The sequence below is a fragment of the Hydra vulgaris genome, chromosome 06, assembly GCF_038396675.1.
Source record: "Hydra vulgaris chromosome 06, alternate assembly HydraT2T_AEP".
Taxonomy (NCBI): domain Eukaryota; kingdom Metazoa; phylum Cnidaria; class Hydrozoa; order Anthoathecata; family Hydridae; genus Hydra; species Hydra vulgaris.
The window spans coordinates 6,192,510-6,213,325 of record NC_088925.1 but is presented as its reverse complement, the minus strand read 5'-3'; the positions used below and the strand labels follow the sequence as shown (position 1 = coordinate 6,213,325).

At 26.6% G+C, this 20,816-nt stretch overlaps 2 protein-coding genes across 3 annotated transcripts; one reads left to right on the top strand and one right to left on the bottom strand.

The window, feature by feature from the left end:
- Window positions 1–2,135, bottom strand: LOC136080930 (uncharacterized). Its single transcript, XM_065798305.1, has 3 exons — window positions 2,049–2,135; window positions 1,669–1,881; window positions 1–1,523 (listed from the first exon to the last, which is right to left on the bottom strand). Coding segments are annotated over exons 1-3 (450 nt in total). The 5' UTR covers window positions 2,051–2,135; the 3' UTR covers window positions 1–1,288.
- Window positions 2,136–4,282: 2,147 nt separating this feature from the next.
- LOC105845091 (uncharacterized) lies at window positions 4,283–20,816 on the top strand. 2 transcript variants are annotated; one of them, XM_065799073.1, is made up of 4 exons: window positions 4,283–4,618; window positions 4,729–4,796; window positions 5,195–5,460; window positions 16,234–16,559. In XM_065799073.1, the coding sequence occupies exons 1-4, from the start codon at window positions 4,334–4,336 to the stop codon at window positions 16,272–16,274; spliced, it is 660 nt and encodes a 219-aa protein (XP_065655145.1). In that variant the 5' UTR covers window positions 4,283–4,333; the 3' UTR covers window positions 16,275–16,559. The 2 variants fall into 2 exon arrangements, with proteins under 2 accessions (XP_065655145.1, XP_065655144.1); XM_065799072.1 differs by lacking the exon at window positions 16,234–16,559 and adding an exon at window positions 20,526–20,816 and having other exon boundaries at window positions 4,285–4,618.

Genomic DNA, 20,816 nt, shown 5'->3' with positions numbered 1-20,816 from the left:
ACCAAAAGTAAAAATATCGTCGAATTAGTAACACCGGAAAAATTGTATCAGTATCAACTTCTTTCTATCGATTAGATAATTAAACTCTTATACAGCATATTCTCCGCAATCTCAAAGATAATTAATCGAGATAATTAAAGCTAAACTGTAATAGTTTTTTCGATATTGAATCATATGCCTTTATATTTTTATAAATGTGTGGCTATGAAAATAGCCGTTATTCTAAAGTTTGATAATCTTTGTTTCAGAAAAATGATGCTTTTTTCATTTTATTTCTCAGCAAATACAAAACACATTATCATCTCCATTGATAATTTCATTTTATATTAAGGTGGGTAACTTCACTCCTGATTCAACTTCTCTTGTTACTAAATCCCTCAAAATAAACATATTCCAAAAAATTTCACATTTATTTAACACAGATTCGATAAAACTGCTGTCAGGTTCAATACGTAAAACTATAAACTCACTGGGTGTCCATACCATAAAATCACAATAACTAACTCCAGTAACTCTCATTTCAAGCTGAACCTGGAAAAAATATTTGTGCTGTTTTTGTAAAAAATATTTCCCATCTGTATTTACACCAACATAAAAAACATCTTTCATTATTTCTTCCTTCAAAGATTTATGTTTTAAAATAAAAGGACATTTAATTTCCAAAACACCATCCCCACAACAAATGCAATAAACAGAAACATCAGGAGATGCTGCATACCATGGTTTTTCATAGTCTATACTAAGTCCTAATTTTTCAACTTTCAAATTTTGATGGACAACAATCTCAGAAAGTGGCACAGAATTATGAGATTTATTGTAGTCTGAATAAATTTGTGCATATAAAGTCAATGCATTTTTTTCATTTTCTCGCCCTCAAACTATCGGAGGACTTTTTATTACGATATTCTTTTCAGAACAAATATTTAAAATTAATGATTTAGGTGGTGTTTCAACTCTAGCATGATAAACTTGATACAAAGTAGAACCAATTATTCGGCCTACTCGTACCCGATACCAAGAATCACACAATGATTGATTTCGAGTTGCTTCTTCAACATAGACGATGTCATCAGAATTGATTTTAAAACTTTTTTTCTCATCATAATAGGAACTTAACTGCTCTTTATCTCGAGATTTATAGTTTTCAATGAAAAAATTTCTAAGAGATAGTGGCAATTTTGCCACAACAGGTTTTAGGTGAATAAATTCATCATCGTAATCTTTGAACAAATGAAGAGCAGCTGTTTTGGGCTGTACACTTTGCAAATCTGACAAAAACTCATTTTTTTCAATATTGGTTGGGGAAACAGGCATTTTCCTCATTTTTTTTTCTCTTAAGTTTTTCCTTAGCAGAATCAGAATATAAATTGATAGATGAAACTGGGAAACCAACAATATTTTTAATAAATGTTTGATTCCATTGACATGGTAAATCAGTTGGTGTGGGTGATGTCATTCCAATGCGAACAGCAGCTTCAATTTTGTATAACATTGCAACTACATGTGAGCATGTTTCACCAAGGCTGTTAAAAAAAAATTAACTATAGATGTAAATAAAACATGTTTGAATAATATCATCGCATTAAAGTAATTTAAAAAAAAAAAGTTCACAAAACAAGAGTTTTTAAGTGTTAAATTATCATACTCAAATGCTCAACAGACACTTACCCAGCCATACAATTACAGTGAGCAGTCACTACATTACCAAGTAAATCAAGAAATATCCAAGGCTTATGATTAGGCGATGTGGTTCTATATGAAGGTCGAACATCACATTTTAAGATCATGATATGTGAACAACAGTTTGTACCCAACCTTCTTGAAAGTACTTCCAAGCCTCTAATGACTTGTAGTTTTCCATAGCTTCTGGAGAAAAGATGCCTAAACAATGTTGAAACTTAAAAACAAGTGTAAGCAAACACAAATATTCACAAAGCAAAAAAAAATATTTACAAAACAAACATAAATATTTACAACATCAGCCAATCAAACTAATAGATATTGGAATTAAATTGGCTTTTAAACAACTATTTAAAAATATTCCTTACATGGAGTCTTAATCAGGTTATGATAAAGATTATGATAACTTAAAGAAGGCCATTGACTCGGATTTTCAGTCCAAGAACCGGTTGGATACTTATATGGACACTTGTTCAACCCTAAAATAAAAATACTATGTTTGATCTTCCTTATTTTTTAACAAATATGGTTTAAAAAAGTAAATTAACAGAAAAGCTATTCACCTAAAAGACTTATTTTTCACAGATATCTTTCTGCTGCTTCTTTTGATAAACTTTCAAAATAATTGAAAGACGTTATAATAATTTGACGTGCGCTTTCTTTTCTTTACGTATAATATAATAATTTGTTTTCCCTCATTTCAATATGGTTACTTTTATTGCGCAATTAAGTCACGTGATTCCGACTAGATGGATATATATATATATATATATATATATATATATATATATATATATATATATATATATATATATATATATATGTATATATATATATATTATATATATAAAGCTTGATGTTCTACTTTTTACTTTAAAATCTAAACTCTTTCTAATTAAAATAATGAGCTGATATACACTTAGTTTTTGATATTACAAATGTGTGTAAATATATATATATATATATATATATATATATATATATATATATATATATATATATATATATATATATATATATATATATATATATATATATATATATATATATATATATAAATATATATATATATATATACATTCAGGAGGAGAAAAATAAAAAGTAGATTGAGGCTTGACTTTAAAACAACGAGAAGGAAAAAAACTTAGATACCTGTTTGGATCCAGGAGGTAAAAGGAGCCTTTAGCATATATGCATAAAGGCTCCTTTTACTTATATTCTTTTTGCACATATGCATACATATGCATATATTTTGCATGTTTGCGTAAAGGCTCCTTCTACTAATTCATGCATATCAATAATATATATATATATGTATATATATATATATATATATATATATATATATATATATATATATATATATATATATATATATATATATATATATATATATATATATATATATATATATATATATTGTTGGCAATAAATACCCTTAAATACTTATATAAACTTTGGTATTTATATTGTGTAGTATTATTACTTGAAAATAAAAACTTTTTGATGAAAAAGCCATAATCTTAATCTGGAGATTAGAAAAAAATTGTGTTGAACAACGTTTGTCAAAAAAAATTAAAGTGGTTTGGTTATTAACATGTAGAAAAAAACAGCAGAGGTTGCATTAGAAATGGAGGAGTTGGAAGTAAGAAAACTTCGAGAGAGTGCGTTACGTATGGTATGAATAAACTTTAGTTAAGGAAAGAAGATGCTCGAGATATATATTAAAAAGACATAGATAGGGAAGACTAAAGCTTAATAATGATAATGATTATTGGTGTTAATAATTTTCCATTATTATCATAATTATTATTACGGTTACTATTCTTATCATTATCATTGTTATTTTTATTATTATTATTAGTATTTGTATCATTAATATTATTCGATATCATTTTCATCAGGTTTTACTTCAAATTAGTTTCAAACTATTAGTAAATATCCTTGATTGTTAGACCTTAATCAGAAATATATGATTGATTGATCATGATGAAGATCATGATGATAATTATGATGATTATATTAATCATGATGATATTTATATATACATTTACATGAATATATATATATATATATATGAAATATCACATAAATTTTGAATTGAAAAAATATATTTCTACAAGTTTTAAAGTTTATGCAGCCCAAGTCACAAACCCCCGGCTATTTTTTATCAGACCCGATACCAATTAAATTTTAACCCCAGTCACATTCTAGATATGAACTTCATTATCAAAAACTCTATATTATAATATGTATTATAATATAATTAATCGATAATATAATATAGTGCATTAAATATTTATTATTTAAATATATACAAATATTATAACATATTATATAATATATTATATTATACTATATGTTATGCTATATTATAATATTATATTAATAAAAAAAAGTTTACAGGGTTTTATATACTTATAATTTCAAAATTTCACAGAATTATATGAATATGTAATTTAAAAATTTTATAGCATTTTATGAATTCCTATTTTAAAGATTTCACAGCATTTTATTCAAAAAGGACTTCAAATGAATTTAAAATTTGTGATGCATAATTTACTAAATTTACATTAATCATGTTTAAAATAAATTTATGAAATGTTGCGTAAATGATTTTAAGATTTAATTATTGCAAAGATTGAATTTTAAAATGGTTTGTTATAAAGTTATGTTTGTCAAAGTTTTGCTTCTAATTGTTTTTCTTACAGCGTTTAAAAAGATAGCTTGTTTAGTCGTGGATCCTAACCAACTAACTTACACTTTTGTGACAGAGCAAATATTGAAAGATGTAAACAAATATTTAACCAAAGTTCCAAAAGAAATTCCTCACAATTTTACAGTATCTTTTCTTTTTCCTGAACTAGAATGGAATAATGCATTCAATGATACAGACTCGGATCCGTTCCATTGTTTTACAGACAAAATTAGAAGACGTGTGCGTATAATTAATTTGAAATTAATTTTAAAACCAAATAAGTCTATAAATAAAATTATTTGAAAAAGAAACTGATGTATTAATAAATGTACTATTATAATTTTGCTTAGTTGAAGAAAATATACGACGATGCAAGTGAGGAAAATGAGTATGTAGACGCAACTGCAACAAATATGAGGTAAGTCAAACAAATGAGGTAAGCCAAACAAATATGAGGTAACCTAAACAAATATGAGGTAAGCCAAACAAGTATGAGGTAAGCCAAACAAGTATGGGTAAGCCAGACAAATATGAGGTAAGCCAAACATGTGAGGTAAGCTAAACAAATGAGGTAATATATATGAGATAATGAGGCAACAAATGTAAAGACCAAAAAATGTTAAAATTACAAAATTTTATGGTTGTACTAAAAGAAAAATAAGAAAAAGAGGAGATGAGTGGAGATGAGATGAGCGAGAAGAGGAGAGGAGATGAGTGGAGATGAGCTGAGCTAAGTGGAGATAAGCGTCTTTTATAAAATTTTACTTTGATTATTTTTGAGACTTATATATTTTTTTATTTTTTAAATCTTTTTAGAGATTTTTATGATGGAACATATACAATTGCGGATTTCATTCTCTTCTTTAACAAGGAAATGTTATGGCCCACGTGGAATAAAACAATTATTGCATCTACTCTATTTCCTTCTGTATTGGCTCCTTTAGCTGATGTATACAATTACCCACCAATTGATTCTAAATACAATCCTTATGTTAATTACTCTGGTAACAATTTTAATTGGTTTTCTGTAATTGAAAATATAACTGACATGGGTAGTCAAACTAATACAGTGGTTTATTATGGTAACGTAACTATTTTATTGTTTTTATCATTTAATTACTATTTTACACGTTTTTAGTCAACGCTTTTTTATGTATAAGAATGTTATACGAAAGGTTTAAAGACAAATCTTTACAAACAACTTTTGATATTGAATTGTCTTATAACAATGCAAAAATGTTTTTTCTTCAAAAGCTGGAGGATAATCTAAGGAATAAGTTTGTGTTGCTTATCTGGCCAGTCTTATCTGGCCAGTACCTGCATCAAACAACAAGCTTCTTAGTTCTGAGCAAGAACCATTGGCTATTTTTTTTTTTAGTTCATTGTCTCTGTCTATATAGTACACAGAAAACCAAAGCTATGTAAGAGAAAAACTTATCCAATAAATATCTTTTTCAATAAATTTTTATTTAAAATGTAAGGCTCCTAGGTTCTTTTTTTCTCGGGAGCACCCTTAAAGACAGCACTCAAAAAGAGTGAAAGAAAGCACTTTACGCAGCCAATAGTCATTTCTTGGTCAAAGTTTGGGGGCTGCTTTAGAGGTAATGGAAAAGAAAAAGGAATTTAGGGGAAATGTATACGTATTTTGGCATGCACATATCTTCTGGAGAGTACTCGGTGAAAGTAGATCAAAATAAATTAAGTTAAAACAGAGCTGTATTTATATATTTTTTGTAAATAAAACTACATGTTTTTTACAACTATTTGTTTCATGCTATATGCAATCATCGGATGAAAAATCAGATTTTTTCTCGTGGAAAAATAATTCTGTACAAGAAAAAAATGCGTTAGAAAAATCTAGTCTTTTGGTTTTTGATTGTCCAGCAAAAATTTGTTCTCATGGCGACACTTGGATATTAGTTCGCTTTTTTTGTATAATAAATTTTGGGGATTTTTATACAATAAAATTATTAGTTTTTTGTATAAGCATAATAGGCATTTTTTAGTTATGTTGTTGTAGGCGGGGGCGCTTTTTATGAGGGATCATGTTTAATTGGGTGTTGTTTTTAACTTATCCTCGGTATCCCATAGGTATTTTAAAAGCATGCTTAAATTTTTAAGTTTTTTGTATTTGAACGATTGCTTGCGGTTCACCCATCTATTTTTCCACACTTCTATTTTTCCACACTATTGAACCTATATATGCCTTGTCGGGTGTGTTTGGGAATGATGCAATACACTTTAAAATTACATTTGCTTTTCTGCAATCTCCGTTCATAGGTTAGGTTTCGTTAAGATTACAATTGCAAGCTAAAATGGCAGTTGGGTTTATCAAAATAATTTTATTGTTGTGATTCTTTATATTTTTTTCTATGTTGATTGTGCAGCTGTTGCTGACTTTTATTGTGCTGCGGTTAAACAGTTTATAAAGCGGATTTAGATTTTGAAAGTGTTTGTCGATTAGTTGAAAGAAAGTTTTGCCTATATTTTTTATATATCAAGTTTCATTGTTGAAAAATAACAAAATCTGATTTTTTACCTGATGATTGCATATAGCATGAAACTTATAGTTGTAAAAAATATGTAGTTTTATTTATAATATATATATATATATATATATATATATATATATATATATATATATATATATATATATATATATATATATATATATATATATATATATATATATATCTATATATATATATATATATTTATATATATAATTATTTTCCTATTATTTATTATTTAATTTTACACTCCATTTTTATGTATAATCTTCAGAAACTAAAAGATTTTTTATGCTATGCTAAGTAATGCTTTGAGAATTTGCAGATTTTTGGCTCATGTTTGTGAAATTTTATCAATTTAAAATTTAGTTTAAATAAGAGAACAGATTCATGTTCAGTTTTTTCAATAATCGTATTACTTTTATAATGTATAAACTTTTCAGTAGTTATATTTGTTTTATAATCGTACTTTATAATCTCTTCTTTTTTTATGAGAATAAAAGTAATCATAAATTTTTTAAGCATGTACATGTAAATTTAAAATAAACAGTTACTAATTAAGAATATAAACCCAGTGCAATAAAAAGTTTTAAACTGTGTGGTGGCTAGACCATTCAATTACATGAGCTATTCAACTATTCGAATATTGGATAAAAAAATATGAAAATATTGGAATACTCGAATAGTTTATCAAAATTAAAATGACGTATTAACAAAAATGAAGAATAATAATAATTCATAAAAAAAAAACTTTTAATAATTATTTTTTAATGATTCTATTATTCTTTTAAATTTTTTTTTTCTAAAAACATATATTTTAAAAATAAAAGTGAATTGAGTGTTTCAAAATTTAAACTTTTTCTTATTTTTGTTTGAATTGAACCTGCTGTTGAGAAAACTCTTTTAGAAGCTGTTGAGGTTGAGCAAATTGTTATTAAAGCGTTATACGAAACGCCCCGGGTTGTCGATGGTTTTTTGAAAGAACCTAATTGACGAAATTCCTTTTTCAGTTCAATATATTTATCAATTTGGCAACAATTTTTTGTGTTTTGTGGATCTGAAATAGAATTTATTGCATTTTGGAGTTCTTTTTGGAGTTCTTTTTGCGATCCAACTTGTGATGTTATTTCAATTAAATCATCTTTATCGGGTGAATCAGAGTTAGCATCATTATTGGTATAGACATATTCATCTATTCACATTTGTGGATGTATTGTTCCATAATTTTAATAGTGAATGAAAATTTTTTGAGGAATATTTAAAATGTTTGTTTGAACTTGGTATATTTTCGCTCTGTCGATAAATTATCAGAATCATCACAACGGGATCACTTCTTTCGTCCATCCTTTTTTTTAATAGCGTGTATCAGTTTTTTAGCTATACTAGTTTACACTGATTAGAACTTTTTAAACGAAAATTTGTAAATTTTTTTAGCTGTAATGAGATTTGCATCATTTTTACTCAATTCAGTAATGGCAGTTTCAACTGGTGCGAGAAAATCAACAAGGTTTTATAGCGCAAAAATATAATTTTCTGAAATGGAAGAAAAACTCACTTCGATTAAGGATTTGTTAATACATTCGGATAGAATTAAAAACCGTCAAAACATTACACTCAAGGAATTCCATCGAGTTTTTTTGTGTAATTTTAACTTGAGTTTTTTCCCTATTATTCTAGTTATAATTTGTTGCAAAATAAAATGCTTTGTAGTCGATTTATTAAACATTCTTATAACACCTCTTAAAGTGGGAATAATTTGATTAAAGTCAGTATTCAATGTCATAATATACTCATTTGCTTTACCAAAATCTAAATTGCAATCAGAGTACTGATCATCTATCAAATTTTCTTCTATTTCTTCTTCCATATTATCATCAACCAAATCTTTAAACATATATTGTCAAACATTTCAACGGGAGTATAATTTTTTGGTATATAAAAATAATCAACCACGACCAAATGTGCATTTGGTCGTAGTTGATTGTTTTCATATATCAAAAAATTATATTCCCGTTTAAATGTTTGACAATATATGTTTGAAGATTTAGTAGATAATGATATGGAAGAACGCGCTGAACAGCGCGTGTTATGGCAAAGTTGATTTAAAACACATAATAGATTGCCATGTACTGCTGCTGCACCGTTAGTTGATGCAATAACATCATTTTTTAAGAAAATTTTAGAGTCTACCAAATTAGCTTTAGCCAAACGTTTAACTGTTTCTGCATTTGCCTTGTTAATTATTCCAGTCAAACCCAGAGCATAGCATTCAACTGTATTTGAGTTTATTCCAAGCACATGAGCTATTACGTTTACATAGAGTAAATTAGTGAAATATGTTCATTCAACCACTGTAATTACAAATTTAGGCTTTGCATTTGTTAGTTTTTCAAATTTTTCCTGAAGTTCAGTACGTTTTTATTTATAAAAGCTGTTGATACACTTTGAAATAGTTGTTGGACTTTTTGGTATTTTATATCCGTTTTGTTTCACATAACTAGCAATAGCTTGAGATTTATTCATTGCTGTGATCGCAGATTCTTTTTTAACAAATTGCTAAACAGTAAATGTTTGTTTTTCTTGTTTTTTCTTAGGAGTATTATTTACTCCATAATTTTCTCTTGATCCTAATTTAGAAAGCAATATGTCGTAGTTTAAAATGGTTAATCATAACAGTGGTTGACCTTTTCTATCCTATGTTCATGCTGCACTTACCATATGTGGCTTTATCAGTTGTTTTTTTTTTTCAAAAAAACTTTCGCACCTCAAGTTATAGTTTTAGCCATGTCAAAAAAATAAGATGAACTAAAATCAAACTAAACATACCGTAGAAGTAATTTTATAAGAAAATCCCACAAATGTTAATTTCAACCTTATATTATGCATATGTATATATATGCACCAACATATGTCTATTATATATATGCAGCATCAAATTGTATTTTTATCAATAATGTTCTTACTACTTTTAATAAACAAATTAAATTTATGGAGTGGTTTTAAGTAATGATTATGATCATGTAACATTTATATAGTAATCTATTGAATTTACGAACATTTATAAGCAACTTAAATAACCGACTTAGTTTAAAAACAGCTAAAACAATGCCAAATAAAATAAAAATCGTAACAAAAATGTAATTTCGTTTCTTCAAATCAAGTCTCTGTAGAAATGCTTATATTTTTTTTTTGACTTTTCGTTTTTTTAAAATTCTTTTTAATACTTTTTTAATCTTTTTAATTTTAATATTTTGCTGCTCTCTTCTCTTACTTCTTTTCATTTTAAAATTTATTCAAAAATTTCGAAAAAAATATTCGTAAGTCGAATAGTCAAAATACCCGCAAATATATTTGAATAACAAGTATTCGAATACTCAAGTTGGATGGTCTAGAGGTGACTTGTTGCATTAATCAAGCACTGGACCTTATTATCATTAGGTTATAATGAAATATCAGATTTCCTCAGAATACCATAAAGTTTCAAATCAATAATGCAGAGTAGCACATCTAAGCTTAGCTCGCCTAGAGTCAGATGGAGTAAACTTGTTTATCCACACGGTGGCCTTGTTTCTCCGAGTTCGTATTTTCGAGTTAAAAAATTGTAAAGGACTTGTAAAAACAATTTAAAAAAAGAGTAGCTTACTTAAATGAAGTGATCTCCTCGGCTTATGAGAGTTAAATAAATTAAAAAAAAATTATGAAACCATTTATTATACTCAGTATAATCAGCAAGTATCCAATAGTTACTGATTTTACTGAGCTATATATAACCGGTTTTTATTGACGCTACTTTATACGTTGGCAAAAGTACAAGGTTGCAACCATCAAGATTATGCTTAACCCAGTGTTGTTGATTATAACAGTAAGCATTTGCAAAAAAAATTGTATTTAGTAGAAAGCTAAAAAATTTGTTTACTTTATTGTTGTCCTTTTTTTAAACTCTACACCCAAAACTGAGTGTCATAACTTTTTATTTTTGTGTATTTTGAGCAACGCTTAATTCCATTTTTTTACTATGTTTCTGACTGGCTCGAGCAATGAAACTTTATATTAAAGCGTATATTTTTATTATAAAAATATTTTTATTATAAAAATATTTTCATTTTTAAAAGTTAGTAATAGTTTGCACTTTTGTTTTTATAGCTGTTGATAAGTAATTAATGAAAATTATATTACCTATAATTAAAAAAAGTGACGGAACCAGATACTCCTTGTTGGGGATAGGGGGGGGGGGGATGATGAAATATTTTTGTATTTTGTATCATATTTGCGTCTCCTAAAAAAAAAAAAGGTCTTTTATTTCTAAAATATTTTAGGACTTTCAGATTCTGGTGGGGAGAATGCATACCCCAATCAACCCCCTAGATCCGTCACTTAGTAAAAATATAAATATTTTATTGTGTTTTAAAAGTATTTTTAAATTTGTGGTTTTTAAAATTCAATTTTAAATACAATGTATTTGATTCAACATTATGTATTATATTTCAAATTTTTGCAATAACTATTTGCACACTAAATATTGCTCAATAATGCTCAATACAGTTCAGTTTTAATAAGTTATCTATAAAGAAAAATATGTATTTTTTTTACATTTTAAAACATTTCGTTAATTTTCATAAAACATACGAGCTAAAATATAATAATATAAACAGTAAGAAGTAAAGATTTTTAATATATAGCAAAAAGAATGCAGAAAACCGTAAGGTCTTGTTGTCGAGAACCTCTGTGAAATACCCAGTAGGCACAATGACGTTGAAATAACGTTGAAACAACGTCGCAAACCGACGAAATGCAATGTTGAAACAACGTTGAAATTTGGTGGAATTGGAAACAAAATCCAACGTTGAAAACCACGATGTTGAAACAACGTCAATGAAAACGTTGTTTCAACGTTGTTATAACGTCTTATCGACTACATATCATTCATATTTCAACTTCGATAAAATGAAAATTAAAAGTTCAACATTGAAATTACGTTGTTTTAACGTCTTATCGACAATATATCAACCATATATGGTTGATATATTGTTGATAAGACGTTAAAACAACGTTCAAACAACCTAATTTCAACGTTAAATTTTGGTCCTTTGATAAAAATTATACAGCCTATTGGATATAACTTATATCCAATAGGCTGCAGCCATGTTAAATTGTCATCGTTAACATGTTAAATTGTCTCGACTTGGATTGCGATAAAATAAGACAATAAAAAAGCAATATTTTGCGCTAAAAGTAGTGTATTTCATGTTCAAAAAATTATTTTAAGGGAGTTTATATAAGAAATAGATAGAATGTTAACATTTTATATATACATTTTATATTAACATATTCGAATCGTCATTTACGCACCGACCGCCACCATTAGATCTGTCGGGTGCATATTTCAACAAACTCATGATATCTGTTCTGACTTCAGCAACTATAGCAGTCGCTTTACTAAGCATGACGCTCTCTATAAAAAAAGGTATTGCCTGATTAATTTGCAACAAGTACAGCAGGAATGTGAAATTAAAGTAGCACCAAATCATCAAATTGTGTTTTTCAATAACAGATAACATTACTCATGACTTTCCAACAACAACCTTACAAATGTTTGTGCCTTCAAATTTCTCTTTACCCCTGCCGCCAGCCATGTTGAACTTTGATTGTAAACCATTGGTCATCAACCTACAACAAAAATTTATTATTTTTATAAATACATTAAACTTTGATACAATATCAGGTTAGGTAGCCCAATGGGACCGCGTATACCGCGGAATTCCGAATGGTTTTAAGATTTAAAAAATTCAATGACTTTTTTTTCTGTAGAAATAGGTCAATTTCAATAAAAATTATACATATATATAATAGATCCATCCAGGTCAAATTTGAAAAATCCGAAAAATTGTTTGCGGAAAAAGTCCGGAATATTTCCCCCTCCCCCTTTCTTTTCCCTCTTAATTTGCTTTCATCTGAGTTGCTTTTATTTTTAGTTTTAAATTTCATCCTGTAAGATAGAGTCTGAATTATATTCAGAATCTACTATTGTAGTAGCCTCACAATTGCTGCTGCTACAGACATCTTCATTTAATGAAGCTGAGCAATCAATGCCAATGTCACTACTAAGAAGCTCATTAACCAAAACATTATTCCGACTCCATCGCTTTAACCGTGTAGCCATTTCCCTAAACAACAGAAGGCACTTTTATAGTATGTATATATATATATATATATATATATATATATATATATATATATATATATATATATATATATATATATATATATATATATATATATATATATATATATATATATATATATATACAAGTGGAAGTTTTTAGAATAAAATAGCTAAATTAAAATAACATAAAACACACTGTTTAGTTATATAGTGCGTGATTCTTCACCATTTAGTAAACTTGGCATCGATGTTCATTTTCACGGTATATATTATATATGTATATTTATTTATATATTTATATTTACATATAATATATGATATATTACATATAATATATTTATATAAATATATTATATGATATATTACATATAATATATATATATATATATATATATATATATATATATATATATATATATATATATATATATATATATATATATATATATATATATATGATATTATTATATATAACATATGATATATACATAAAATATATGATATGTTAATAAAATATCATATAGACTATAATAATCATAATACTATATTATAGTATTTTTATTATTATTATTATTATTTTTATTTTATTTTTTATATTTGGGAAGAGCGGAAGGAAAAAAGTGATTCTTACGCCAACACATACGTCACTTTTAATTTCTTTTGACTTTCGTCCAACATATGCGAGTTGTCAGAAAGTTAAAACCATTAATTTAATAACAAACGGATCGTTTTTTAAAAAAACCACAAAAACGCAAATTTAATTGACCAGAATGTTTTTAGAAACATTCTGAATGTTTTTAACAATAAAAACAATGTTTTTTTTTTTTTTTTTTTTAATAAAATGTTTTCATTTTTAATTTTTTTAATAAAATGTTTTATTTTTATATTTTTTACTGTAAATCATGCGCGGAGTGTTGCTACATCGACTATCTTATAGCCTGACTCGCTAGGGAGTGCTGCTACATCGACTGACAAATAGCCTGACTCGCAAGGGAGTGCTGCTATATCGACTGACAAATAACCTGACTCGCAACGGAGTGCTGCTACATCTACTATCTTTTAGCCTGACCCGCAAGGGAGTGTTGCTACATCGACTGAGGGTTGGTTGGGGCAGGCAGTCTATCAATTAATAAAAAAAAAAATTCCGGCCTTGCATTTTAATTTTAACTTTTTGTCAACAAAATATGGACTTTCTGACAACATATAAAAGTTCTATATATATATATATATATATATATATATAGAACCCTTAGATGTTGTCCGAAAGTTTTTTCGATATTTTGTTGACAAAAAGTAAAAATTAAAATGCAAGACCGGAATTTTTTTTTTTTAATAATGATAGACTGCCTGCCCCAACCAAACCCTCAGTCGATGTAGCAGCACTCCCTTGCGGGTCAGGCTATTTGTCAGTCGATGTAGCAGCACTCCCTTGCGAGTCAGGCTATTTGTCAGTCGATGTAGCAGCACTCCCTTGCGAGTCAGGCTATTTGTCAGTCGATGTAGCAGCACTCCCTTGCGAGTCAGGCTATAAGATAGTCGATGTAGCAACACTCCGCGCATGATTTACAGTAAAAAAAATAAAAATAAAAACATTTTAATAAAAAAAATAAAAATAAAAACATTTTATTAAAAAAAATAAAAATAAAAACATTGTTTATATTGTTAAAAACATTCAAAATGTTATAAAAACATTCAGAATGTTTTTAAAAACATTCTGGTCAATTAAATTTGCGTTTTTGTGGTTTTTTTAAAAAACGATTAATTTGTAATTAAATTAATGGTTTTTACTTTCGTCCAAAACGGAAATGTTGGACGAAAGTCAAAAGTAATTAAAAGTGACGTATGTGTTGGCGTAAGAATCACTTTTTTCCTTCCGCTCTTCCTAAAGCCAACAAACTATAGAACTATATATATATATATATATATATATATATATATATATATATATATATATATATATAATATAAAACATATGATATATACATAAAATGTATGATATGTTAATAATATATCATATAGATTATTATTATTATTATTTTTATATTTACAAATATATATATATATATATATATATATATATATATATATATATATATATATATATATATATGTATATATATATATATATATATATATATATATATATATATATATATATATATATATATATATATATATATATATATAACATTGATAATATATATTTTATATTTATATAATATAAAATTAGTATAGTCAAATATACTAACATACATAGTAAAACAATTTAATCAATTTCTAAAAAACTACTTACTTAAACTCTAAAACAAATTCAAGCAAATTCTTTATGCAATACACACTGATGAAATAAAAAAAAAGATCTATTTAATATTTCTCACTAATGCATCGCAAATTAAGCAATGTGGTATCGTTAAATTGACAAACTCAAAACCTTATAAAATGGCAATAGACGGCCTAATCAATGACTCGTAAAGTCACGCATGCGTATTTGAGATCTCAAAATGCAAAACGAATGGTGAAACTCATAATATAGACGTTGAATTAACGTTGATTCAACGTCGCGTTAAGTTGATTGTTTTCAACGAATTTTCAACGTTGATAAAATGTTGATTTTTGGTTATATGACGTCGCGACTAAAAATCAACCGTAAATCAACGTTGAAATTACGTCGTGTGTCCACTGGGAACGTGTTACATATTTACATGTTAAATATTTCACGTAGTAAATAAAAAAGTTGGCGTTTAGCAATAATAAAATAATAACAAGCTTTAGATAAAAGAATAAAAAATTTACAAAAGTTTCTTAAAGATAATATAGACAGATAATAATAATATAGGCTTGCTGATCGTAAATAATTTAATTACAAAATTATACAAACCAATATAAATAAAAAGATTCAAATAATTTTAAAAGGTTTTAAAAGTACGCTTGTATATTGTCAATTTCGAAAACTACTCCTTTTAACTTTTTTTTAAAAACATGTAATTCCATTCGAAAGAAAAATCAAAGTTATTTAAGAAAATTTTGTTCTAAAGATAAGGTCCACGAGTATTTATTTTTTTTATTTTATTTCAAATAAACTATGACAAGGAGACGGAATTTCGTTTTTCATTTGTACATAAAACAAATAATATTATATACGTTAAGTTGATGTATGTTTTAACCCATTTATTTTTCTTAAGAGAGGCTTCGAGTGAGTTTGTCGATCATACGAATTAACTAAGCGTGCTATATGTTTCAGATGACAATGAAGAGGCTCTGGTTTACTTTTTACTGCCTCACGCAATATTTGCATAGTTGATATGGCAGTGAATAAGAGAATAATACAGTTGCGTTAAAGTACGCATGTTTTAATAGCTTTTTGATTTGTCTAATATTCCAATACTTTTTAAAATTTTACCTTAAATTTTCGTTGTACTGTCTCCATGTAAGATTTTCTTCAGTATATATTCCTAAAAAATGTGTAGTTTTTACTCTTTTTACTTAAATATTATCAATGAATATAGAAGGTGTTTCATATGGTATTTTTTTTTTTGGAAAGTGAGTGAAACAGAGTCCAGTTAGTTTTATCAATAATTACTAAAAGTTTACTTAAAACCAGTTCATGTTTTAAAATAATAAAGTAATGTTGTTATGCGATAAAAACAAATTTGTGTCGTCGGTAAATATTATTGTCCTCAGACTGGATGCTTTATGGAGATCATTGACTTATATTAGAAAAAAAGTCCGAGTATAGAACTTTGTGGCAAGCCCCAAGTAATGTTAAATAACGTTTTTGGTAATTTAGTGAATGTGTGAATATTGAGCATGATTATCTAAATATATAAAGTACTTGCAATATGTACAAATCTATTTACATATTTAAACACAAGCAAGTAGAAACTGTTAATATGTTAACATTTGTTTGTAAATGAAAAAATAATTTTACATTTTGATGGAACTGTAAATCAATACTCGATGTATGACGTGGTAGCCATTACTAGTTTATGGCATTAGCTAATATTTGAGTGTATTAGGTGACTAAGGTTTGTAAAAAGAATCCAAAGTAAAGTAGAGTCATTAGCTTTGTAGATAGTTGGCATTTAGCCAAAAATTAATTAGCTACCACAAATTAATATACAAATGTAGGAGAGAGTGGGGTACAAAAAAATATTTTCAAGGTAATTGGATAATCTTTTTTACTTAATGTATAAACTGAACCAAACAAGTTTTAACAAATAAAGCAGTATTTGTTAAGACTTAGTTCACCCCCCTAAGATGTATTTTTGCGGTTTTAAAAGAACCCTGCCATTGGGGTAAAGTGGACAAGTGTGAGTGAATGAGGACAAGGGAGCGAAAATTATAGATCTGTTGACGGCCATAATTTTAAAAACAAATGTTTTTCTTATTCTTAAATTGTGAGTAAAATGGACTCGTATGAAAACACAGGCCATTATTGATAACGTGTTAGCTACGAATTCATAACAGAGAGAGAGAGAGAGAGAGAGAGAGAGAGAGAGAGAGAGAGAGAGAGAGAGAGAGAGAGAGAGCAATAGATTCATTTTACAATAGAAACATTCCTTATATTAGAATTTCTAATATAATCAAAAACAATTATGAAATAAAAATATTTCTGATAATAATTCGTTTTTTAAATAATAATACTGGTATAACGCAACTGGTAAATTTGTAAAGCTTGCGACTTTGCTCAAGGAAAAAACTACTACAATTTGTACGCTCTTAATAGAAACATTAAAAATTTGTTTTGAGTTTTAAAAATAAATGCATTGTGTTTATGAGTGACAACTGTAATACAAATTTTGATGGCGTTAATAAACAGTAATAATATATTTTATCATATAAAATATAACTTAGGGGAAGGAATTATTGGAATCAGTTGCCTCGTTTATATATTATACAGTTGTGCTAATCATATACTTGAACAATAGATATCGAATCTGTGGTACGGTAAACCTATAATTGTTTTTCCATTTATAAGAGACAAACTGAATTTGTAAAAGATTTTTGCAACTTTGTGTACGTTCAATAAAAATCTCTTTCTGATCACTCAAAACCATTGTCTATCCTTGTTTCGAGATTTATGTACTAATCTACATGACCGGGGCTAAAAGAAGACAATATTTGCCTTAAAATTTAAAATTTGAAAATTTTAAAAACATTTGATGTTAAGGTGGCTATCCACTATTAAAAGTCTAAAAAAAAAATTTTTTTCTTTCTATTTTTTGGAAGTTTTAACCTATATAAACAATAAAATATATAACAATGGAAGAAAAATTTATAAGTTTGCGCTAATTTTGTTCCTTAAAAAGGTGTAAACATCCAAAAGTTCCTTAGCAACGGCCTTAGTGACAGTTGGAACTTTTTTTTCTCCAGAACTAATATGCACTTTTTCTCCATATTTTTACTGTACCTTAACCAAGTTCTTATCTACACTGTTAAGTTATTCCCGAGCTAAATGACACTGGTCAAAAGTACTAAAATCAGACCATATTTGAATTTGTAGCTTTTTATTTTTGAATTATTTTTTTCCAATGCGTTTTTCTCCATTTAAAGATTTTCTACCTTCTAACAAAGATATCTTTGGTTTTGTTCAATATTTTTTTTTGAAATTTTTTACAGAGATAAAATTTAGTTTGATGAATGTGCTGAGCCAAAAATATATATACTATGGCATCTTATTCAAATTAAAATTTTGGTCAATGTGGCCATTTTTTAAGGATTTATACTAAATTGTAAATTTCAGAGAATTAAAAAAAAGTATCAGTTTTATTTTTGACTCAGCACACAGTTCATATAAGAAGCAAGGTTTTTGAAAAGTTTCACTTAATTTGGAAAACTCTGCAACTAGTTATCCTTGTTAGAAAAAATGCTATTTTTGATTTAATTATGCGCATAATTAATGACGTAATATTAAAGTTATAAATTTTTTGTGATTTTTTTTGTCTTATTTGATTCCAATGCAATTGAAATGTTTAAATATGGGGGGATAAAAGGGTTCATTTAAAGATTTTATTTAAATAGTGGGTAGCCACCTTAACAATTTCAACAAAAATAATAAAATCAGTTATTATTAAGAATTTTAATATATTTATTAGACTTTTATTAAAAATATTTAAAATAAATTATCAAAATAAAATTAAAAATAAAATTAATTATTGTTTTAGGTTTATATAATTTAAATACCCAAGTACTCTTTACGTACATTTTTGTATTTTTAACACTTCGAAATATTTAATCATGTTGTAAAAAAATTTTTATTCATTTTCATTTTAAATTACGATCTGCATAAAATGGAAAACGGGAAACTTTATTTCATTTTTATTATTTTTTTTTTCAAATTTTCAATTTTTTTATTACTTTTTTTGTTTCTCAACATCCTACAATTGTGATTTTTTTAAATGTTGTATTTTATACGATACGGATATTTAGAAGCGTTTTTAATGGGTCTCAGCGTTAAGATTAATTTATTCCTTTATTGCATTTAAATTTGTGGACAATTTTTTTAACGAATTTTAATTTTTTGATTAAATGCTGTAAATGGAACAATCTTTTTGGGAAAACATCAAAGTATGTATAATACATTTTTTAGAAAAAGGGTTAGATATACACGACTCGATGTATCTTACACTTTAAACATAAATGGCTTTATTAATAAAATAAAAGACAACGAATAGTTTTTAAATTTTCAGCCGCTTTAGAATTCCGAAACATATGTTTATCTTTGAAGATGAAGTCTTATAGTCTCATCGGTCCAAATACTCTTCATGATAGGCTGCATTTAAACTAATGAGAGGCTATTTCTAGAATTAGAAAAAACTCGATAATAATATTTAATTTAAAATTTTTATTTGTTAACAGTTTTAAAAAAAATAATGTGGATCTTTATTTTGTAAAATATCGTATGGATAATAAACCTTTTTTTAAATGAAGTTGAAATTTAAAACCAAATGTAATTTTAAGTAAATTACTTTTGGTTCATAATATCATGTTTTTTAATAGAGAAATATATTTTTTAATTTTCTTTTATACTATTTAATGTAATTTAATAATTATACGTATTTCAAATCTTAGAAATTTTTTATTTATTAAATTTATAATTTATAACTCTAAAAATGCTCGCAATTTTTGACGTCATTTGCAAAGTGAGTAGGCTTGTTATAAATTACGTCATTTCAACAACATTTTAACTGTTTTATGATTTCTTACATGAAAGTTTCTCATATACATACCTATTTCTTACTTAAACTTTTATGTTATCAAACTTGAAAACTTAAAAGTTATTGCTGGGGGAAACAGTGGGAAAAAGATTTAAAATACGATATACTTTTTAAATACATTTTCACGTTTAAAAAGGTTTAAACGTGAAAATGTATTTAAAAAGTATATCGTTTCAAAAATATAATAAAATAATATTTAAAAATATATGTATGAGTATAAACCTAAAAATATTATATAAATAAATTTAAATTTTAAGGTTTTTACAACATTACTCCTCCACTTCCTCCAATCTATCGTGGACCAGATAAATTTTCGATTCCTAACATTGTGTTCTACAGTTTTCTCGGATTCAATGGTTTTGTAATACTTCTCACTCTTTTTTTCTGGTTTATAAATGGTAAAAGAGAGTCATTGCTGTTAAACTATTGGATAAAAGGTAGAGACGATATGCGAAGATCAAATGTTGAAGCCACTCCAGGTGCAATGTAATTCATTGTTCAGTTGCGTCACCTACAGCAATTTAAAAAAGATTTTCATCTAGCATTTG